Consider the following 24710-nt stretch of genomic DNA (forward strand, 5'->3'; position numbering starts at 1 on the left):
AGTTTTTGTCAGATTTTGGTGCAAAATTGTTGCAGTTATGATAAACGGGAGTAAACGATTGACAAGAATACAAGTTTTAATCTGCATTAAAACTTCAAACATCACAAAACAAGTTTATTTACAGAACTTTGGAGGAAAAATCAAAGTTATACTTTTCCCTGAATCAAAAACATCACATATTGTCAAAAAACAAACCACAGGCAAAAAACATCAGTTTCTGCAGGTTTGAAAAAATCACACACACAGCACTTTGCATCATACTTCTTTTTGTTTTTTAACAGCACACTTGTTGATTTGCAAAGATGGCTCTGTGATGATGACGTGTCCCAATGAGCAGCATGAACAGTAACAAGAAATTCTTTCATAATTTTTACTTTTTTTCATATCTGTGATTTTTCTGCCTATAAACAGTAAAAGAAATCATTATGTCTGCAAAAACAAAGCTGGATGTTTCTCCACAATTTTAAACTTCAACGTCAGCAAAGCAGAAACCTTTACAGGGAAATCATTCACAGGTGGATACAAGGACTACAATTGGTACAAATGAATGCAAAAAAGGCTTCTTCTTTTTTTCCAGGTGACATAAATAAGACTTTTTGAATGAATAAAAGTGGACTTTTTCAATAGATTACTTGTTCAGCTCCTGTATGGATCCCTTACGCTCCTCACTGCTTTCTGACCCAGGCCCTCAGAAAGCTTTCCTTTCACAGCTGCTTAGATTGTCTCCTATTTAGAAGGTTACTTGTTCGCTCCCCAGCTCCTGCAGCTGTTGACGTGCCTGTGGGCGAGATGCTGAACCCCAGGTACCCCTGATGAATCCGTCTAGGCTTACATGTGTACGTTAAAACTGTGTCTGTGGTTGCAAAGGAGCCAATCCAAGAACAAAAGAGGATTCAAGCATCGAATATGTGAAAGTCATTTAATCAATGTTAAAAGTCTAAACCTAACTATGTGTGAGTAAAAGGGGAAAACCATTAGCGCTACATGTGACACGTGTCAATACAATCCTTCTATTTTCCGTTGTATAGACTTCTGAAGCAGTTTTGAGTTACAGTCAAAAGCTGATAAATCAGGACTGAAATCTATCCAGTGGTCGAGGTTCTGTAATGAAACAGCTGCTTTCTAAGATCCAAACAACCAGACTGGAACTTTTTTAAAATTCAAGTGGCTAATGTGACTTTTTTGTCCATCCATCCATCCATTCGCTTCCACTTATCCTTTTCAGGGTTGCGGGGGGCGCTGGAGCCTATCCCAGCTGTCATGGGGCGAGAGGCAGGGTACACCCTGGACAGGTCGCCAGTCTGTCGCAGGGCCAACACACAGGGACAGACAGCCATTCGCACTCACATTCATTCGCACATTCAAACCTAGTGACAATTTGGATTATCCAATTAACCTATCCCCACAAGTTGCATGTCTTTGGACGGTGGGAGGAAGCCGGAGTACCCGGAGGGAACCCACGCAAACACGGGGAGAACATGCAAACTTCACACAGAAAGACCCCGGCCTGATGTTGGAATTGAACTCAGGACCTTCTTGCTGTGCGGCAACAGTGCTAACCACCGTGCCGTTCAAAAAAAAAAAAAAAACACAGCTCTAGAGGGACAAACTTGTAAATTTGTGTACTTGTATCCACGACTACTGAAAGATTGTTTCAGACACTGGCTGCACTACATGCAGACCCTTGAAACCTGTTTGAGAAACTCCGTTTTGTTTAGTTGTTCAGGTACAAACAGGCAGAAAAACCCTTGTAATTAGAGATCATATCACATCAGACGTTTAGTAATGATGAGCTTTGTTTTCTGGAAATCAAACATTGTGATAAAGGCACACAAAGCGAACTGAATGCTTTCTGTCCAATATTTGCACAGCTTGTGATTATCATGAACAGCATTCTGACATGGGGTTAATATGCAACAAATATATACAGTGTAGTATTAACATGCTTTAATAACACTATTGATCATTTTGCAGAAATGACTATTTTGTCTTCCTCGAACATTATTTCATATTTTAAGTTTGATTCAGGAAGTCCTTTCCTTGTAAGGTTATAAAGTTTAAAACGGGAGTTTTTCACAACATATGTTAAATGATGTCACGAGTCCTACACTTTAAAACCACAAGAAATCTCCAACAATCACATCTTAGCGTTTCATTTTCACTAAAATAATACCTTTATAAAGCACAAAGCAGCCAAACGTATAATGAGGTGTGACTAATGTCGCGGTATTACATTTAGGTGCTCTTCCCCGTTTTGTTCAGTTCTATCTCGTTGTCTTTCTTCTTGAAGTCACTGTCGTCTTCCTCCCTCACTGAGTTTTCCAGGTAAAGCTTCTCCATTTCTTCGGGGTCAACGTAGGTGTAGAAGTGGGCCATGACGGAGAAGATGATGCAGACGCCCAACAGCAGGCAGGCAAACAGCAAGAACTCTATCCACTGAGATAACAGAGACAGTTTAGTGTTTGCTGCACGCGCTCGCGACCGATTCAGTTCATTTGTTGCTCACCAAGACACAGAACCGTTTAGTTGCTGAAGTACGTTTTATTTAAGCTGGCGATTTTTGGTACACACATTGTGGGATAAAAGAGGTGAGAAACACGCTCCAGTGGATTATAAGATACCCCAAGTTCATCCTTATCTCTCCATTAAACCTTGTTACAGTGCACAGGTAGCTTTGGTTTATTTCTACTTTATGATACATTGCAATAATGAAACTTTTGTACAAAGCACTTCTAATCTTTCTTTTTGTCCATTAGAGTCTGTTTTTATGGCTTTTATTATATTTCTGTTACTTTAAAGCGTTTCAGTGTTTTTATCGCTTAAGTATATTGCTTTACGAATTTCCCAGAGGAACCCACCCGAGGGATTAATAAAGTTCTATCTTATCTTATCTTATCTTATGACATCATCTATTAGGCCGGTGTGCGATGCAGCTTTCTTTCATTCAACAGACACAACAAATTTTGTTCTATGTGACTCACTGAATTACAATAACGATCCTTACCAGTTATTAACACGTTAAGATGTAATTTTCAGTAGTTAGGGTTTATACACTCTCCGGCCACTTTATTAGGTGCATGTTGCCAGTTGCAGCTGAGTTGCTACAATTAGCTGATTAGATGCTCGATTGCTGAGTAGTTGAACCAAATGAAGTGGCCGGTGATTAAAAGCCTTTCTTTCTTTTTTGTGTAAGAGTTTAAATGTTTCCCACAATGCCCTTCAAGAGTCATACCTGTTCCAGTCCTGCCCCTTCTGCCACAATCAGCACTATCACATTGCCAAATGCCACCGTGAGCAGCCAGCCAGCCTGCAGCACTGACTTCATGTTGGCTGGAGCCTGGGGGTAAGACAGATGCAGGGTTAAAGAAATAAAGACAGCTGGCAGCCCTGGGACATATTTCATTGATTCGTGAAGTAGGAATTTGACATCTTAATAATATGACAGAAACAGATCTGGAGGGGAAATCACTTCCTTGGGCAACGTTCAGTGGATTAAAATTTTAATAGTAAACGCACCGTTTTCTAAGTATTTCTACAGAAAATTCCAATTTCATGGGATCTTTAATAAACAGCTCTTCTAAAAACCTGTGTCTTGTTTATCAGTCTTTAATGTCACAGGTTGCTCTGAAACGCAGCATTCCTCTGACACAGCGAGCTAGTGGATGTCAGCTTTATGGCCATTACATTGGAATAAAAAGGTAGCTAAATGCTTTACATCATCATACTCTGCTCCAGTAAGAATTTCTATTCAAATTGCTTAACAAATTTTATCAGCCCACCTGTCATGAAACCACAAATATTTCCATAATCAGTCAAAAACATTGGTTTAAAAAACCTTTTTCAACTGAATTCACATTTTTATACCCTAAAACTGAGCTGGCACACAGAGAAGTCAGCAGTAAATTTGAAGTCTGTGTATACTGGTGGATTAACCCTTACAGAAACATAAAAAATTATTTTTGTAACTATCAACGCGGTTCATTTAAGGCAGCTGTGGCATAGACTGGCCAGTGGGCTAATACAGCGGTCCCCTACCTTTTTTGCGCTACGGACCGGTTTATGCCCAACAATATTTTCACGGACCGCCCATTAAGGTGTCGCAGATAAATACAACAAAATAAAACTAGTACCGGTACCAAAAAAGAAGATTTATTCATAACACATGTGAAACAACCCAGAAAAACCAAGCAAACGACAAAAACGATAACAAAATAACACTAAAAACCGATAAAAACCCTGAAAACCATACATTTCACACCCGAACCTCAACTCTCACGGCCCGGTACCAAACGACTGGTCCGTGGCCCGGGGGTTGGGGACCGCTGGGCTAATACATCTAAGTGCTACAGTTTAAAGCTAAGTATAAGTATAAAGCTTCCTGTGTTTGCTAATATGGACAAAAGTGTTGTAAGACAATTTTCCCTTTTTTCCAACCAGATATATTCCAGTTTGGAGAATTTTCCTGGTTGGAAGCTACTGTCCTTGAAAACCTTTTTCTTTGAAGCCAAAAAGCTTTCAGTGTTTAATATTCCAAACAAAGATTTTCAGTGGAACGAGTACAGGTAATCCTGATAGGTAGCGTGTATCACTTCACCTGTGAGTAGGAGAACTCCAGGCCAGTGATGGAGAACATGACCTCTCCAGCAGTGATGAGGATGTACTGTGGGATCTGATAGGCAATGTGCACATTGTTGGCTTTCACATCCTCGATCTTGTGAGGCACAATTTTACCCGCCTCCTGAGAAGGGACACAGAAGGGCTGTAAAACTGCTATGATCTGTGATGACTAAATGAAGTTGTTAGAAAGCATCCTGACCTCTGTGAGAATGACAGTGTAACACGCGCCAAAGTCCAGCAGGCCCAGGTTAAGTTTAGAGGTCTTTCCTGAGTTTGAAATGCAGGTGACATCAGTGTATCTGTCCAGAGGGCAGAAGAGGTACGTGATTTAGAGGAAAAAAATCAAACAGCATGATTTAACTAACAAGATATACGTTGATATTAACACTGTTTGTTGCTTTAAACAAAACAAAAAAAATCACAGTTTCAACATTATGATCTCTTTGGACATGGAATTATGAAAAAAGTGATGTCTCTTGTTTTGCTTTTTTGTGAGGTTGGGAAAAGCTTAGCAGATATTTGGCATTAGGGCTTTTCCTTCCAGTTTTGACCACCACTTCCCAAAAGTCCAACTTACTCGCCCCGCTGCACGGTCTTGTTATGAGTCACATTGTACCCGGAGGACATGTAGAAATTATTATCTCCCACCGTTACGTTTAAGGCCTCCGGCTGTGTGTTGAGGAACCTGTTAAATATGAACCAGGAGAACTCATGAGCAAACCTCATTATTCCAGGTTGACCTATATTTTAAAGCAGCAGGGGAACAAGCAGATTCAGATGCTTTACAGCTTAAGCACAAAAGCTTAGCAACAGCCTCGAGGTAAAAAAGGTTTTACCTCAATAATGGATTCCCTTCATCGTTTTTTGTTATGTGATCTTCTACCTGAAAGATTAAAAAACATCAACACCTGCTATTTGTAATTTATGCCATATTTTCAATTTAGACTCAAGGAAATTCTTTAGAAACTTGTATAAATATTAATGGAGATTAGCGTTCATAGAGAGTCTGTGTAATCCTTCAGCTTCTTACAGCTGATTTAGACTTCTGTGGTGAATCTTTGTAGAGCCAACGACCTAACCCACTGAGTGCTGGTGCATTATGTGTTCATTGGCTTGTGGTTGTGGCAGCCATGATGGAAACAAATCCTGGGTCGCTCTTTTTGCTTTTGTTTTTATTCAAACATATTCCACTTCTTTGTAAATTTTCGCTTGAGAATTTCAAGTTTTTGCAATCTCCAGGAATTTGCGGACATCTGTGATTCCTTACACTTAGGCTATTAATAATATAATTCCTAATTCTGACGTTAATGTGATTATTATTGGCATGCAGATTCACCCCCCCCCCCCAGACTCAATAAAAGTTTCTACCCACAGGCTGTCAAAGATGCCCTACCTCCACCTTAATTGAAGGTTAACTGTGCTGTTAACATTTCCACTGTGTTTATAAACCATATTTATTATAATGCAACCATCTTACTCAATTTGCACTACCTCTTTAACTTATTCTAATGGAATTTTAATAAATAAAATATGAATTTTAATATAAAAATCTACCTAGCCTAACTGTCTATCATTGTTCTTGTAAAAGTGCCAATAAAGATTTATTCTGTTCTGCGTAGGTTTTTAGAATGATCTGTGGTTATGATGTACCTATGGTGCCGATGTATTAATCTCCTGTTACCGAGTCCCACAATAAAACAGCTTAATCTGAATTTCTGCATTTGTATTTTTGCCTTTCTTTACTAACTGACCTCAGTGTGAACCAGGTGCACCAAACTGCTAAGCGGACTTGTCTGCTTAGTGTGTTTATTTAATGTGATTGAGCAGACACGTCTAACTCCACAACCACAAGATGATGGCAACTCTGGGGTTTCTCTTCCATAAAGAGATTTCATTTAAATGGATCATTTCTCTCTGACTCTTCCTCTTCTGTTGCACCTGAACCAGCTGACCGACAGCTGATATTATAGCACGTATGGAAATGCATAAATGTCTATGTGTTCGCCAGTTCCCTGAAATGTCCAGTTAAATATTTCACGTCCATTCCTGTGGTAATAACTGTTTAAATAAAACTATGATGGTTTAGTCACAAAAAACACTCGTCACTGAAGAATCATTTGCTGTTGTGTTGTAATCTGTCACACTGATGGAAAAATGTATGGCAACATTGGCATCGTGTTGGAGATGATGTCAAGATTGTAAAGATGAGCCGTAAATGGCTTTCAGATTGTGCAGTGGGACTAAGAGTAGTTTACAGAGTTTCAGAGAACTTGAACATGTTCTGACAACATGTTAAATGTGCGCACACGCTGAAATACAGTCATTAAACGATAATGAACTTTTTAAAACGTCTAAAAATTTGAATTTGAACCTCGACATCTTTTCCACTGCAAATGATCAAAATAGGTTGTCCTATTATCAAAGGTCCATGATTCATTTTTAATTAAACTGCCTGCTGCAGATGACAGCTTGTCCCACTTACGTTATAGCTAAATCGTCAGGGGGCTCGGTCTATGACCCAGCATTTTTGAGATTATGGATTTTCTGTGAATTCTTTGTGTTGGTATGTTTTAGTTTTCTATTATTTAGTATTAATTCATTTATAGCATTGACTGTATGTTTACTTACGTTTGTTTCCATGTTGTCTGGTCCAGGTGTTTAAGTCATGTTTCCTGTTTTATTTTGAAGGTCTTGTGTTCCATGTTCAGTGTGTCTAGTTTTGCTTCCCCTGTGGTGTCATGTTCATTTGTGTCAGTTGTGTTTCCGCTTCCCTCATTACCCTGCTGTGTATTTAAGTCCTCTGTCTGCCTTTGTTCATTGTCAGGTCGTTTGCTTTCTTTCCGTCATGTCTATGGATTTCATGTTTCTCAAGTGTTGGTTTTTCTTCATCCTCATCCTTATGTTCATGTTATGGTTTTCATGCGTAGTTTTAGTTTTTCCAGTTCAACGTAACGTTTAGTTTTTGCCTCTGCCTTTTGCTTTTGTGTTTAGTTATCAGCCTGAACAAACGCTTGCTTTTTGTTAAATCCTGTCATCCTGTCTCTCGGTCATCTGCTTTTCTGTCCGCTCCTTAAACAAACCGCCCTTCCAGCCGTTGACACGAATAATTCAATTTAAAATTTAAATGTTAAGAAAATTCAAGTTGGGAAATGATGACAGGATCTTTTCTCCTCTCTCGTCCACAGTGGCGCTCATTCATATTTCTCGGCCAACTATGTTAAATTGTAGGCTCTGCTCTGTATATACCCGTTGCCATGGAGTTCTGTTGATGACGCCTTTCTCTCGCTACACACGCACATACTTGACTCACAGTTGAGTTGATTTAACTGGAACAGGAAACTCGGTTTCCCAACACAGAGTTTATGATCAGACTCAGAGTTTGTTGAACCTGCTTTCTGGATCAGAGCGCTGACCTCATGTCGATTTTTAAAAATACTTTTAAAACCAAACTGTACTCATTGCTTATTTAATTCTCAATAGTCAACAGTGTTGGGAAAAAAAGTGAAGATGTGGTAACAGCTCGTAGGAACACTCACTAATGTGTAGGTGATTCCAGTAGCGTCGGGGTAAATGATGACACTGTAGGCCTTTTTCTCTTCAACCTTCTGGGTAGCCGAAAAGTTTCCTCCATTGACTACAGTGACTTCAAGATTCAGCTCCCCGTTGGACAGTGGAACAGTCTCATAACCAGGAGGGTCCTGAGAGAAGCCAGAGAGTTAATGTTTTTAGAAAATTGAATTATAAACTTACTCATTTGCCAGAATGAAGTTATGAAATCTGGGGGTATCTCGGGGTCTTGTTCGCGAGTGATGGGAGAAGGGAGCCGGAGATCGACAGACGGATTGGGGCTGCAGCTGCAGTAATGCGGACGCTGCACCGGTCCGTCGTGGTGAAGAGGGAGCTGAGTGTAAAAGCGAAGCTCTCAATTTACCGGTCGATCTACGTCCCTACCCTCACCTATGGCCACGAGCTGTGGGTAGTGACCGAAAGAACGAGATCGCGGATACAAGCGGCAGAAATGAGCTTCCTCCGAAGGGTGGCTGGCCTCTCCCTTAGAGATAGGGTGAGAAGTTCGGCCATCCGGGAGGGGCTCAGAGTAGAGCAGCTGCTGCTCCACATCGAAAGGAGCCAGCTGAGGTGGTTCGGGCATCTGACAAGGATGCCCCCTGGGCGCCTCCTGGGTGAGGTGTTCCAGGCATGTCCCACCGGGAGGAGGCCCCGGGGCAGACCCAGGACACGCTGGAGAGATTATATCTCTCGGCTGGCCTGGGAACGCCTTGGTATTCCCCCGGATAAGCTGGGGAGAGGGAGGTCTGGGCCTCTTTGCTTAGGCTGCTGCCCCCGCGACCCGGCCCCGGATAAAGCGGATGAAGATGGATGGATGGATGGAAGTTATGAAATCTCTTGTTTCTGTAGAACAGCTCAATCAAAGTTAAAATAGCATTTTCACTGTTAACGGCACACTGAGTTTTAGTTTTGTCTTATCTCTCTCTTCTTACATGTATTACTAGTTGAATTCTGTTTATTTATTGTTTCGTACATGTACATGTGAACGACAGGGAAATGTGGTTTTTAATTCTATTCGCCTTGAGCCACAGTGAAAATTATGAAAAGTTTAGCCACCTGCACTCTTCTTACCTCAAGGTACTTGATTGACTGTAGAAACAGATCGGTGCCAGGAGCCTTCAGACTGACATCATCTTTAGCAAGGTTGACAACCTGCAAGAGACACTTCCCTGCAGGTGCAGGATTCACCACAGTTTTCTATTAGAGAGAAAAGCAAATCAGAGCACAGTGATGGAAAAATATCAGCAAAAACACTTTTTGACCAGTCAGACAATCACTATGAGATAAAATCAACAACAAAACAGTTAAAGTATAAGATTCAGGTGGGCATGCTAGAAACAGCAAATGTACTTAATATCAGCAAAAAGATACTGTTAAGTTTTGGCATCCAAACTTTAAAACTGCAAGCTACCATTATGATTATACATCTGAACTGTACACATTCAGGTTTTCCTGGAAACATGAGCAGTAAGGGTTTTGCCGAGTGTGAGTGCTTTTCTGTAGCAAGATGCAATCACTATGATTGCTGCTCATACGTACCACAACGTTCACCTCCACCAGAGTGGCTGCTCCGAAGGCCAGGGCTGCAAACACCATTCCCATGGCCATTTTCCTCAGAGGTCTGAAAACAGAGAGAGTTGGTGCCCAACAGTTAATACCTTTACCTGTTTTTCACTGCTTTTTAAAATATTCTGAAAGCGTGGCTTTATCATTTTATCAGAAGGGTTATTTCCACACCAGTGTCCTCCCTGACAAACTTTCTGTCGCATTATTTCCTTGTTATGGCTGTGCATCCCTAAGTCTGGTCCTAATGTTAAAAGGGAGTTCTTGTTTCCTATTGTCACCAACTCCTTGCTCATTGGGGATCATCTGATTGTTGGGATACTCTCAGAAGCGTTACGTCACTTGGGTGCAAACTCCAGAAAGTCAGGATCTCCTAAAAAGAAAATTGGTCCACTAAGAATATGATTTGGGAAACTTTGGGAAGCCTAAAATGTTCACATTATCCTGTTTTTGCCAAGCATTTCTATTTTCTTGTGTCTGTATATGGATCATGCAAAATGCTTTTACTGATGTGTGAGCTTGAATTTCTTTCTCAGCTTTGCACGACAAAAAAATATCGGATTGGATGCATTGGTGTAAAGCATGCCGCCACTGGACTTTGGAGCAGTGGAGACGTGATCTCGAATCACGAATCACACTTCTCCGTCTGGCAATCCGATGGACGACTCTGAGTTTGGCTCTTACCAGGAGAACAGTACTTGTCTGACTCCAAGGAGGGAGGATTATGGTGTGGGGTTGTTTTTCAGCAGCTTGGCTTCACCCCTTAGTTCCAGTAAAGGGAACTCTTAATGCCTCAGCATACTGAGACATTTTGGACAGTTTAATGCTGCCAACTTTGTGGGAACAGTTATATATATGCCTATATGTTGTTAGTACAAACGATGGCCTATGGCAGCTTGGATAGGCTGGATGGCAGTAAGAAACACAGTTTTAAATTGCTCTATACAGCGTTATTATGTTTTTTTCAAATCAACCTAAAAATCTTGAAGGAGAGGCCAGAGGTCAAATGTTACTTGATATTTTAAATCCTTTTGCAGTACTTTCTATATGTCGACATTACACATTTCACTAGAACCACCGTCTCTTTATACTTACAGGTTATAAGGTTTTATGTCAGTTTTTAACTAATAGTTGACCTTGAAGACGTTGGTCGATATAAGTCAAATTTTAATGAATTGTTAATATGACCTCACTCTATACGCTTACAAAGATTTATCAGAAATCATTCAAAACTTTATGAGCTATCGTGCACACAAGTAGAATGATTACACACATGCATGCTAATGCGACCAAAAACGTAATGTGGTGGGGCGTGGTGTGCGGTGCCGTGCAGGGAGGGCGGATGCACCTGCGTGGCATCCTCAATTCCCCATGTTAAAACACGAGGAATCAGGGTTTGGAGAGGGTCGAGAAGTTGTGGTGTGATGCGTGTCGAATGAATAAAGATGGCTTTGACTAACACTCTCTGGACCCTGTGAATTTCCCTACCTGAGAAACAAGTATGGAAATTCATATTTACACTGTGAGAAGTACTTTGGAGTCGGGTTTAAAAGTAAATGTTTAACATTCATTAAACATTCATTTGTAAATGAATACCAGCTTTGTGTTTACAGACACTTCCCTCAATCGTTAACTTTCTTTTCTAAGGCATAATCCTGGGAAATATATGTGGAATCACATGCTTCATTTTTTCCATTTTACGAGATTACAAGATGATCCTGAATGAAATAAAGGTGGCAGTACAAAACAAAGCCAAATAAATCCACTACTCACGTGATCTTGAGTCCGCAGAGTCTAACGAGCGGATATATGATGAGGTCAAAGATAGGCACAAAGACAAGAATCAGCAGAGCATTCAACATCTAGACAACAAGGGGGAGGAAAATTAGTCTTTTAACGACTCTATAAAAGCTCTGTAGAGTCCATAAAATCATAAATGTTGCGTCAATAAAGAGAGATTCTGATTCGGTGTTGCTTGTAAAGAGATGGCAGTGAAGAAGAACCATAAAAGTGTTTTCATGAAAATAGCCTCATCACAGCCTAGTCAAACATTGGTCTTCATTAGTGAGGGGACTTGAGAGATGCTTCTTTTCACTGGATGTTTAAAATCTGTGCCTTAGATTAGCTGGTAGGTTCCGCATTAGAAATATATAACAGCTGTGCAGGACACTCCATCAATTATGGTGCTGTATTCAAGCACACTGGCTTTGAAACCTAACAGAGACTACGAGGGAGAGAGTCTCGGGTTGTTTATATCAGAACATCATGAAGCTCTTTTTTATGCTTAGTCTTTAAATCGTAAAGCTTAAAAACACGGTAACCATTAACACTTTATAGTCAAGTTGTGTAATGCTCTTTACTGGAATAAGTGAAGCTGCAATGCAAGGCTCACATGGTAAGCCTCACTCATGACATCCACAGTGCCTGCTGACACTGGAGATAAAAAGAAACATTTTAATTTTTCCTGATGGCTTTGGTTTATTTTTGACTGTAATGACAGTGTGGCTGCAACTAGTTTGTAGTTTAAACTACTAATGTTTTAGCAATGAAAACTACAATCACTTTCAACCATAAATTTTGACTATGAACTTCAACACCACACGCTCATTTCAGCAGCTCGTTTATTTATCCATTCGACGATATTTTCTAATTTTTCATATTGCCTAAGCACCACCGACTATATTTAAGCATCTGACACCTTTATACAACCAAATTCTGAAACTAATGGATAGAAATCCAGTTCAGTGGATAAGGGACGAGCTATAAACTCTAAATGCAGCACATCAATTTCGTGCTCTGTATTGGAAATATGTCAAACGGTGTTGTCCCTTTTAAATAAATAAATAGAAAAAAATTGAGTCTGGCATTTATCCAGTGACCATAAAGGCTGCAATGAAGGCCATGACCAATGGTCAAGTGCAGATTAACATGTCACCATCTTTTACTGCTTTTCTTAGCAGGAAAAAACTGTGACTGTAACTATGACATGATAAACTGCCACAAACAAAAAAGAGGAGGAGACACTAATCACATACATTCATGTGAAAATAAAGTTTTTACAGCTCTCTATGAAGTCCTGAGAAAAGCTAAGTCCACCCCATGATTCAGTAGTATGCAGAAACACCTTTAGTAATGGTTTTCTGTACTTTATCAGCCTCTCATCATTAACACAACATTGTGGGTGAATTTTGGAGGACTCTTCTTTACAGTGTTGTTTCCATTTATTGAGGTTTGTGTGGGCATTATTTTTTGCACAACTCTCATTTAAGGTTCCACCACAGTCATTTCAATCGGGTTGACGGGACCATTTCAACACATTGATTCTTTTCTTTTTCAGTCATTCTGCTGTGCTTGGGGTCATTGTGCTGTTACATGGGCCATTTTGGGCAAAGCTTTAGCTGTTAGGGTGATGGCCTCATATTTCACTCTGGAATACTTTGGTATACACAGGAGTTCATGGCTGACTCAGTGACTGCAAGGTGTCCAAGTCCTGTGGCTGGAAAACAAGCCAAAATCATCACCCCACCATCAACATAGTTCGAATGAAGTGTTTGTCCCTTTTTTAAATCTTCACCAAACATGGAGCTATGCATTACTTCCACTATCCAAAGGACATTGCTCCATTGTTCTTGAGTTTTCTCCAGATGCAACTTTGCAAACCTAAGTCATGTTGCCATTTTCCTGGCCACCCTTACAAACAAGCCAGCACTGTGATGAACTTTAGCATCTAGCATGCTAACTAGCATGCTAACAGACTCCATGCAAACAGAGTCGGAAATGTAGCTCTTGAATTTTCCACTCCTGGGAAGGCTGTGGTATTGTGTTAACAGAGCTCCAGAGCAGCAAACTGCCAACACCTCTGCTTCCATAGAAGTGTTCACACTTGTTCATGATGAATTAAGTGCATTTGATTAGCAGCACCTGGCTGCTGTTTACCCTCTTAATATCTATAGAAACTGTAAGGGTGTACTTAGTTTTTCAGGGGACTGCATAGAGCACCATGAAATGTTTTTAAAAAGCCACAATACATTAAAATATCTATCATTCTTACTGAAATTCAAATATGCTGATCAGCCAGAAAAGCATGTTTTTCAGTTGTCAGCAGTTTACAATTTACCCAGTGATAAATAAAATACTGAATCCTTGCAATATACAGTAAATTTAACTTAACCCATTTCCAAAGGTAAAAATTAGCACTGAAACACAGTGTGTTCGCTTGCTAAACCACTGGAAAACTACTTTGGGTCATATACATACACATATATCAGTACTGTTACAAGTATATGCTAAGAAATCTGCATCCATCACAATCATTTTCTGCTTTTCTCTGGACTTTCTGCCGTTCATTATTGCTTTTTTAGATTAGCAGAGACTGCGCACAATTTGCATCCCAGCAAGAGCCAAATAAGCTGCACATACCTGCATTTGGTCAGGCTTAATAGCGAAGGAGTTTCCCTATAATAAAAGAAGACAAAAACAGGAGAGACACTTAAACTTTATCTTTATAAATCTAAACTTGATGAGTTGATGATTTTTTGACTTGATAACGAGCCATAAACAATGTTATTTACTAGAATAAAATGATAAATTGCAGCAACACCCTAACAAAGAAAAGCTCTCTTCTAAAGACTGTTTGTGATATCAGATGCTAATCTAAACCAGCCCACTGATAACAATGTGAAAATACAGCATCAGCTTTTTAACATCTTGACACCATTACTTCACGTAAGTAAGGTCTTACAAAAGCCAGGTTCATCCTCGTGGCTTGAAGTGTCCAGCGGGAACCCTGCAATAAAGAAAAGACATCTGTTACTGTCAAATTTGTTTAAGGCACAGCAGATGGGATTTCCTCATTTTCCCTGGAAGGGACAATAATAATAATAATAAAGGGATAGTGTATTTCTGACATGTCCTCTAAGAAATCAGTTTTAAATCAGTCGAATTACAGGAAGAAACGGATACAGGAGGAAGGAGAAACAGGAATGTTGAATGTGGCTTTGAGGTTTTTCTATAATCAGATGGTTGTGTTGACTGTTGGTCAGAGGAGAACATAACAGACACTTATGGGATTTTGCAAGAAAGTTTCGCCACAAGACCTTGATCTTGTGCTGACACAGAATGCAGTCTGTCCAAGTAGGAAGGGAACTGAGGCAAGTTTTTCTTTTTGATTAAAAAGTAAGTAAAAGCTGTGACTGTAAATGTTGCTTAAACTGGAAATAAAGGCCTGAGTACAACAGTGGAACACAATTTAAATAATACTTAAGAATATTTAATCATAAGTTATTATTAATGATTGGCTCTCTTCCACAGTGTGTTTTTTTGTCCTGTCTTCTTCCCCTCATCCCCAACCGGTCACGGTAGATAGTCTCCCTGAGCCAGAGGGTTCTTCCTGTTAACAGGGAGTTTTTCCTTCCCACTGTCACCAAGTGCTCCTTCACAGGGAGTCGTCTTATTGGTGGGAGGTTTCTTTTTATTATTGTAGGGTCTTTACCTTACAATGCAGGCGACTGTTGTTGTGATTCGTCGATATATAAATAAAACCGAATTGAACTGATGTGCTAATCACATTCCTAGAGCTTATTTTCATTGGGCATTTAACTTTAGTGCATGGTGTATAAAGTATGGGGTTTGGATACATAATGGAGAGCAGCTCATTGTGAAGGTTCATATGTCTTTTTCCCAACCAAAAGTCACTCTTCCCTCTCAATCTCATTCAAAACACATGAGTTCAGACTAACAAAATCAAAAACAAAACACTGCATCACTGCCAGCCTCACTACGATTCACTGGCTACCTGATTCATCACAGCTGATTTAAATGCCTAAATGACATCAACATGTCTTGATGTTCTCCAGAGGCCTGGTAATGAACTAATCATGTGATTCCGGTGTGTTGACCCAGGGTGAGATCTAAAACCTGCAGGACACCGGCACTTGAGACGTGGAGTTCTCCACCCCTGTTTTAAAGTCTTCCATGGTCTTGCTGCTACCTACTGTCATGGTTCTGGGTTTTAAACCCAAGGTTTTGCATTTTTGTACTGTAGTTTTTAAGCTTTTAGTAATGTCATTGAAGGTGTGTTGGTATGTAGTACTGTTTTATATTCTGATCTCTTGCGTAATCTAGCCTTCGACGTATCCTTTTGTGTCTTGATAAGCCTGTCTTGATAGTGGTTACTTGTTTAGTGACTTCCTTTTTTTATTTCAATACTCTGTGTCTAGCCTTGTGTCTCACTCCCCTCAGCTCCACACGCCTGCGCCTCTCTGAAACTGATTCAGCCGGAGGTCTCTTCCTGTTAAAAGGGAGTTTTTCCTTCCCACTGTTGCCAAGTGCTTTGTTCGTCTGGTTGTTGGGGTTTCATCTATATTATTGTAGGTACCAACAGTTGCCTTCACAGGCACAGAAACATGTATTTAGTTTTACTTCACTTTGAAAGTTTTGGCTATTTCCCCACCTGTTCCCTCTCCCCTTACTGTCTTGTTTATATGTTGTCTCAGACTCCTCTTGTCCTTAATTGCATTGTTCACATATCTGGCATTTAGATTTTATTGTCCTATTCTGTAATATTTTGGATTCTGTTTATTTCATTGAACTTGCAGCATTAAAAGATGATTTTTGACTTTATTTCCTGTGTCCTGAGTCTTGCATTCGGGGCCGCAAAAGTGGTTCACAACACCTACATCACAGATTTACTCGCACCTCAGACACATTTTTTCTGTTCCTGCACGCTCATTACAGAAGGACAGTTTGTGTTAGAGCTGTGGATTTCTCCAGCAACTACTTTTAAATCGGTAAATAAATTCATTCATTCTTATAAATGTATTTATTTATCTTACCTGTCATAATATTCACACTGTTAAGGTTTAATGTCTTCTGTTTTCGGTTATTTTATTTGTGTGTAGTTGTCTTTTTGATTTTGGATTATGACTTGTTATTGCATTATGTAAAAGTAACTCTGTTTTACAAGTTAAGTTTATTATTATTTATTATTTTGTCTTACCTGCTGATCAAAGAGAGCCCAGAACATTGGGAGGGGGATGTAGAGCACCAGAACTCGCAAAACCATCTTTATCTCCTGAATCAGACGCATCTGTAAAATAAAACACACGCGCGCGCAAACAAACACACACTAGTTAGATGACTTTTAAAAAACTTCTACGCATCACTGAATTAATAGAAGGAGTTCGCTGACGTTACCGAGTACTTCTCCTCAGCCCAGTCCAACCAGTGCTTTTTCGGTGGGTCATGTTTTGATTTGTTCCAACGATTTTTAAGTGCAAACTGTAGGCCAAAGGTAAATAATTGGAATGAAAATGGAGTGTGCACAACAGAGACAGAAACCCCGAAGTGTGAAATTCATATCTTTCTTAATGATTCTTGGCAGTAAAAAGCAGTAAATCAATGTGCTTGCACTTCAGCTCTCAGATAAATCGAGGGAGAAGTATGGGATTACTCACCCCGATGCAATTGCAGACTTCCCAAAGGACGTTTCCCTGGGGAGGAGTTCTCTTGTACAGACTGCTGCCAGCAATGAAGACAACTGTGTGCGATAAATGAAGAGTCAGACTGGACTTGTTTGAGTGAAGATCACAGCGAGTGATTGCCTTGATGTCAGAACAACCAAAATAATACTGAGTACCTATTTAAGGATGGTTTGTCCTCTCACAGCTGCTAATGAAGGCTTTGGGGTAATAAAACCTACCATGTTGTAAACGTGCTTCAGGCTTTTAGCACTAAAGCTCCTCCTCTGCTTCACCCTCACTGCGATCTGTCTGTGACCTCTCAAGAATTAAATCACAGTTTGTTTTCAAAGCGAGGGTTCAGTTAAGCATGAATCCCATAAGGATCAGGGGTGACGGGGACCGAGAGGCAGAGACAACTGACTGTCAGGACAAATGTGGATGGGTCTTGATCAAGTGTAAGGCCGGCTCGTGAAAACGCAAGCTCAGCATGCTGATCACAGCCTGGAATAAAGCTCAGATCTCGGAATGCGACTGGCAGGTTTGAAAATAGGTCAACGTTTGCAGCATCGGATATCATAAGCACACTTACTGCATTTAGCAACATGTTGCTAAAAACATGGAACTGAAGATTCTAATCGAAGAAGGACAACATGTGAGTTCAGTCCCTATTAGTGGCACTATTTTCATGCCTAAATACTGAGTTGAAAAAGTTGATTAAAGCATTTCAAAAACAGCAGAAAGGGCTAAAAAAAACTGTGGACAATGTAGGGACTTGATTTTACAAGATTTTCTTGCCACAGCAGAGGTTTGTGCTATGGCTCAAATAAAAAGGTCCGTTTTTCAGGGAGCTGACCGTGTTTTGTATTTTTTTTCCCTGAAATAATTCTGTTATTGTGCACCAACAGAAATAATGTATGCTTCCCAAAGAAAACTGTCAAGTTAGAAATGCTATGTTGAAAAATCCCTTGCTCTATTTGAAAAGCACTTGGAGAAAACTCTGTAAATGTTGAGGTGGAAACTCACCTAAAGCCACAACCATCAGGGCTGCAGGAACCCCAAAGGCCAAAGCATAACAGTCTCCACCAAAACACTTCACGTCACCTGCAGGAGTGGTGTGTGTTATTAACACAGTGGACCTCACTGGATATAATGTAACATGTAAAACTACGACTATGTGCTCACCTCTCAATATGGGTGTAATAATAGTCGACAGGAAGCTGCCAGCATTGATTGACATGTAGAAAATAGAGAAGAACTTCTGCCTCTCTGTAGTCTAGAAGGGATCAAAAACATAATCACTTACTGAGTTTAACATTGCTACAACAACTCCACATGACCATTGTTGTGTTAAAGAGTATATAAGCCCTCAGAGGAGTTTTCGGATATGTCCTAAACACTGTTTGGACACCAATAACACCGAGTAAATCTAGCACTGCAGTTTAAAGTATTATTTTTACACAGTAACAAAGCAGTTAGCGAGCAACTGCCAATTCCTACATGCCACAGATAACTTCTGAGAAGTATGTGTGGCTCAGTACCTAATGTTTGATGATGGGCAGGTAGTTATCACTAAGCCGCGCCTCAAAAAAAGGCATTATATAAACGTTATCAGATAGCTGGGATTGGTTTCTGATAACCTTGTTTCCTTGGTATACCAATAAAAATAATACAAATACTTCCACAAACTAAAGAAGGCTTACATGTTCCTCATCAAACTGGTCACCTCCGAACGCCGCCACGCAGGGTTTGATCCCTCCGGTGCCCAAAGCTATGAGTATCAGACCTGACATGGACAGAGCACTGTAGGACACACGGACACAAAACACAAACAAACTGCTGATTCAAACTACAACACAGTGTATATTAATGACAGTACAGTGCTGAAAAGAAAGAAGAGATTGGATGAATGGCACTCAAAGAATCGCTGAGTGAAAATTATGGGAAACTGTATGGCATTGGGAACTGTGATGGGCATCAGTTTATCAATGACATGACGTTCATGGACCAAAAAAATAATTTTATCCTGATTCAAAACTTTTGAAATCAATGCTCAAATTCCTTCAGTGCAATAAGGATTATTAATTATTACACCTCCTTACCTCATCCTCTTCTAACAGTGCTGGGCTGTGATTGTGCAGAGTGATAGAATTAGCTCATGACAACTCACATGTGCAATTCGGTGCTTCCCACGGTGGGAATGGCTCCAACCGACTTGACCACATGGCCGATCACATATACAATGGACAGGTAGATGATGGTCCTGTGGGGAGCAAGCTGTGATTATGTACAGGGCATTCAGGCCTTCTTCAAAATCTCTATGTGTGCTCAGAATGATTCATCTCCAGTAGCAGGCAACGTCAGGCAAAGCTAGCAGCTCAAAAGGAGATGATGAAATACTGCACACGCATAAAATGTGCCTGTTTCCACCACTGAAAAATACATTTTTTGCTAGCTATAAGTCAAGATTTCGAGCTATGAAGTGAAACGTTTTGAGATAAAAACCCAAATCTTTGACTTATCGATGGCAACAAATGTTTGTTTTTTCCAGTGGCAGAAGCTTAGAAAGTATCCACATAACATGAACACAGTTTGCACAATGTATTTTTGTTATTTGCTTGAATCCACACTTTAGTGCATTTACAGCTGAGAGACTCACTTGTATTTTCCGAGCCAGGAGTCAGCAATGAAAGCTCCCAGTATGGGTGTGAAGTAGCAGAGGCCGCTGAAAGCATGGTAGACAGCAGTGGAGAGGTCCTTGTCCCATTTCAGGTAGGTGAGGAAATAGAGTGTCAGCAATGCTGTGATCACACACACACACGAGCAAGCATAAGCTGTGAATCAGCTCACAGGATGGAGAAGCCCAAGCCCACACCTAAACACCACAATACATCGTAAGCCTTCAACATGAACTGTCATATTCTAAAAGTATTATTGCACTCAGAATCCTTTCAGCGAATCCTCCGCAGTTCATGAATTCAACAATACCACACGATTATATTCCGTTATAAGATTTTTTTTTAAGCTGGTTAAACCATCACATTAAATAATGTAATCGGTGACACCCACTGTGCTTACATTTAAGCTTAGACGATCCACAAGTAAACATTCTGGGTTTGAGTTTGTCATTCAGGTAAGCTAAGGCATTTTAACCTAAAACCAAAAAGCTGTGGGACATTTTCCTAATAAATAAGCCATAACAGACACGAGAGTCGCTTGGGAAAGTTCAAGATGAACCTTGTGTGCTGCAAAACTCACACTGTTAACTAAGCAACATCTTCATTCAAAACAGACGTCCTAGCTTTTCCCGAGCACTCAACTACATCTCTTGATCTCCGTCAGCAGATGGCATTTCCTGGCAGACTGCAGTTGTGCTAGCTTGTAGCTCTTAAATTACCGTAGAGGCCACCAGAATAAATCCAAAACAACTTGGTTATTCTGATGGTTACAGAATATCAGTAATCCATTATTTTCAAACCACTTACCTCTCTGATGCGATCTCTCTTCTTTTATTCATTAGTAAAATTAATACCGTTGGTATTTTTACTAATGACTGAAATAAATACGATATTTGGGGTCTATTTTTTTAATATTCTCTCACATTTTCGAGACAGTATAATTAAATAAAACCCCCGAGTCTTAAGTTCACTCGGATTGAGGAGAAATTTCAGTAGCTGAAACTGTGGACACAGTGCATCAGCTTAAAACTGCAGGAAATTGCGTGGTGTATTTACATGTGTGTTTGTGTGTGATCCGGCTGGAGTAAATCTGTCACTTGTGGAGATAAGTGAGGTCGTGTGAGGGAACAAGAGAGATCTTATTTGTTGCCTCTCTATTATATTGCCCCAATAATACTCATAATCTGTAATGTAGCAAGCTAAAAGTACTCTGTGAATCTAGAAAACCTTGCTTTTATTTAGGCTTTATATAGATTTGCACTGTAACATTGCCCAGGCATTTATTTGCATACCTTTCATGCCATAGTAGGAGAAGCGTTCGCAGAATTCATTCACCACTATGAAGCAGATGCTGACTGGGTAATTGGTCCCAAAAATTTTCTAAAAGAAGCAAAATGTATTAACAGAACAAAGTTCAGCACTTTTTAAAGAGTACACATTTTCTCCAAACAATCACACTGAAGTAAAGCACATCCAGAATCCACTATCTAATCTTTTTCCCCCACCTTCGTCAAATATAAACAATAACTGGCAGGTTCAGTGAATAGTTTTATTCTCTGACAGAGAATACTCTGACATGAAAAGAGAGGAATGTAGCTGATAGATTCTTCCTGTTAGTCAATCTCACAAGATACTGAAGTTAATCATTACGCAGAAATAGAAGTTTTATAGGTTTAAAGCTTTAATGAGACCAGGCTCAGTTAAAATGAAGAAAAATATCCATCGCTTGAGTTCTGAGTGGATTTTTGTGGAGTGGATGTTTAGTATTCAACTAAACACCGCGTGGGATGTTTTGATTAACAATGATCTGCAACTTTACGCTGTTGCTTTAGTGCATTTTGACAATTTATGCCATCTGTCAGGTCGTATCATTCACATCAGCTGTAGCCCTGGTATGTAAAGGTATATGATTCATGTACTTACAGCTCTATACAAACTGTCTACAAGCAGTAAAACACTTTGCACAACCGGCTGCTAAAAATGGAGGCTTCTGTAGAATTTTACTGGTAATGATGTGCTCACTGATCTGGAGCTGGATGTAATTAATATGAGGTCAGTGTTTTAATCATCATCAACATCATCATCATCATAGGTCCATGGCCTCATTCAGTGAGCTTTAGGCAGTCAGTGAGTCACAGTCACTCCAGTGTATACAAGCAGATAAACACTTACTAGGAGTAGTTAGACTTGTGCCTCCCTACTTTTTTTTTAATTGCTAAGACTTAATTTAAGGGTTTGTTTACCAAATGTTCAGCGAACACATTTACTCCCATCCCCATGTCAGTTTTGGTGTCATTTAATTTCAATTAATCAAAGCATGAAAACATGTCCATTCAATTTGCCTCTGATATATAATTTTACCTCGCTGTATCAACAGTTTTCTACAACTGAGGAAAATCAAAGCGTGGTAGATATTGTCCATTTTCTGCATGATACCCCTGGAGATTAAACAAATCTGTACAGTAAGCATATTAAAAATGATCCTTTATTGGATTTGCTACCTCCAAAAACATAATCGCTCAGGCCACATGTGGCACCAGCTTTCTCCAAGCAGCAGTTAGTGTGGGTTTACTTTTAGAGGGGAGGGGGTGCCTGTTGCATCATCTTACCAATAATAATTTAGCATAGAGCTTCAGTGAGAGCTTGGTCTCAAAGCAGACTTCCCTCTGTCTCCTTAGCCCACTTCTGCATGCTTCGCATACACGTCAACAACACATCTTTGCGTGTTTTATTTCCACAGACGTGGAATTTGCACGCGTTCCAACCCGCGTACAACTTTTCTTGTTTTTCTTTTTTTGTTTTCTTTTCTTTTACTACGCATCTTTGCGTGGTAAAAATCAGAGATGCACAACAAAACTAACCGAGCAACTCAGCGCATGATCCGCAAAACATCACAAAACAGCACGTTTACCTTTCCCATGTTGTCGTTTTAGATGAGAGAGTTTGGGATCTTTACGGCAGCACTGTCATCCAAGTCCGTCCCACTCCGTTCCGCTCTCTGAAGGCACAGATGCAAAAACCTCGGACACTTACACTCTTAAAGCACACTCAAAGTTAATATTCCACCACAGAACACTGGACTTGTCACCTCAGGAAAAGCAGCGAGCCTCCGTACTTCGGTCTTTTGTGAAATATTAAAAAGGAGGTAGCAGATGAGTGTTTATATATGCGTATATTTACAACGCCTTTCACTCGATTTTTTTTTTTTTTTTGGGGGGGGGGGAGGTCCGCAAGTTGCAGTGAAGCGGGATCTACTGGTACAATAGAGTCGTTGTTGCACTCAGCCGCAGACCTGACTGTGGGATGGATGTGCGGGTCAAAGCGCATATCTCTGGTTGGATGACTTCGAGTGCATCATTTATTTCTTTTTTATTCACCCTGAGTAATATCAGCGGTGGTGGTGGTGGACGTGTGTCCCAAGTACACGTGTTAGTTGGTTGCTGTTTGAGGGATGGGTTTTAGGGTTAGGCTTAAACATTCAATCATAGTAAAGGTAAACCTATAAGTCTGGAGAATGCATGATGTCAAAGGAATTGCAGTTGTTGTTTCATCCACGATCATATCCCCACAAAGGTGTGTGTGTGTGTGTGTGTGTACTTGAATAACTCATATTGTGGGGACATGCGTCGTTTACACATATATAGTCAAAGGAGCTTGCAAAGAAAAGCGTCTGGACTTCTTTAAGTTACTTGAAGACGTTTCATCTCTCATCCAAGAAGCTTCTTCAGTTCTAAGGTCAAATGGTGGAGAGTCCCAGATATAAACCTAGTGGGAGTGACCCCCCACAGAGGGACAAAAGGACCCCCTGATGATCCTCTAATCGCCTGAGCCAAGGTGGGAAACTGGGCGTGGGTCCCAATCAGCCAGAGTTTCGGGTGTGTTCATTGTGAAACCTGGCCCCACCTTATCATGCGAATTCCTGAGGTCAGATGGCCCAGGATGTGAGTGGGCGTTAAGGCGTCTGGGAAGGGATCTCAAAACTGGATTATAGATGGCAGACAGTTGGTGTCGTAAACCCCCGCCTCTGTTCAAAGATGGTCGCTCACAGTGGACATAGATGCTTCTTTCACTCCTCTTTCAAACCATCTGTCCTCTCTGTCCAAAATGTGAACACTGGCATCCTCGAAAGTGTGACCTTTATCCTTAAGATGCAGATGGACTGCTGAGTCTTGTCCTGTGGAGGTGGCTTTTCTGTGTTGTGCCATGCGCTTGTGAAGTGGCTGTTTGGTCTCTCCAATGTAGAGGTCTGGGCATTCCTCGCTGCACTGTACAGCATACACCACACTGTTAAGTCTGTGTTTTGGCGTTTTGTCTTTCGGGTGAACCAGTTTGTGTATGAGCGTGTTGCTGGGTCTGAAATACACTGGGATGCTTGGAGAAAACTCCTGAGTTTTTCTGATACACCGGCTACATAGGGGATGACAATGTTGTTGCATCTGTCTTTCTTATCCTCTCTCGCTGGTGTCTGGTCTTCTTTTCTGTGCCTCTTTGCTGACTTTAAGAATGCCCATTTAGGGCCTCTACATTGGAAATGTACATAGATCTACATAGAAATTAATACTTAAAAAATGTGCTTGGACTTTTAGAAAACACACATGATTTTAAAACTCACAGATACAGAAATAACTGTTAAAATCTTTGCAGTGCCATTGTTCGAAATTACTGAAAGTGTGTTACATACAAAGCCAATTTCGATTACTTTCAAGTAGGATATGCTTTACTCATTCCAAAAGTTTTTTTCTTCTTTTTTAAAAATTATTATTTTTACATTACTTTGCCTGGATCCACCATTTATAACACTGGTCAAAAACTGCAAACAACATAACAG

General features: G+C 40.3%; 1 protein-coding gene across 3 annotated transcripts; it reads right to left on the reverse strand.

Moving 5' to 3' along the window:
- Positions 1-30: 30 nt before the first annotated feature.
- On the reverse strand, positions 31-23097 carry slc15a2 (solute carrier family 15 member 2). Of its 3 annotated transcripts, none has more exons than XM_082507364.1 (22): positions 22971-23097; positions 22794-22880; positions 21175-21262; positions 19864-20005; positions 19375-19467; positions 18908-19007; positions 18231-18480; positions 17202-17284; positions 16942-17025; positions 16745-16834; positions 14489-14533; positions 14167-14202; positions 11521-11609; positions 9724-9805; positions 9256-9381; positions 8154-8315; positions 5454-5500; positions 5195-5302; positions 4817-4916; positions 4595-4738; positions 3233-3337; positions 31-2436 (listed from the first exon to the last, which is right to left on the reverse strand). In XM_082507364.1, the coding sequence occupies exons 2-22, from the start codon at positions 22800-22802 to the stop codon at positions 2236-2238; spliced, it is 2184 nt and encodes a 727-aa protein (XP_082363490.1). In that variant the 5' UTR covers positions 22803-22880; positions 22971-23097; the 3' UTR covers positions 31-2235. The 3 variants fall into 3 exon arrangements, with proteins under 3 accessions (XP_082363490.1, XP_082363491.1, XP_082363489.1); XM_082507365.1 differs by having other exon boundaries at positions 18231-18308; positions 18390-18480; positions 22794-23092; XM_082507363.1 differs by having other exon boundaries at positions 22794-23097.
- Between the last annotated feature and the right edge of the window lie 1613 nt (positions 23098-24710).

Source organism: Aulonocara stuartgranti, assembly GCF_965226115.1.
Source record: "Aulonocara stuartgranti genome assembly, chromosome: 16".
NCBI lineage: Eukaryota > Metazoa > Chordata > Actinopteri > Cichliformes > Cichlidae > Aulonocara > Aulonocara stuartgranti.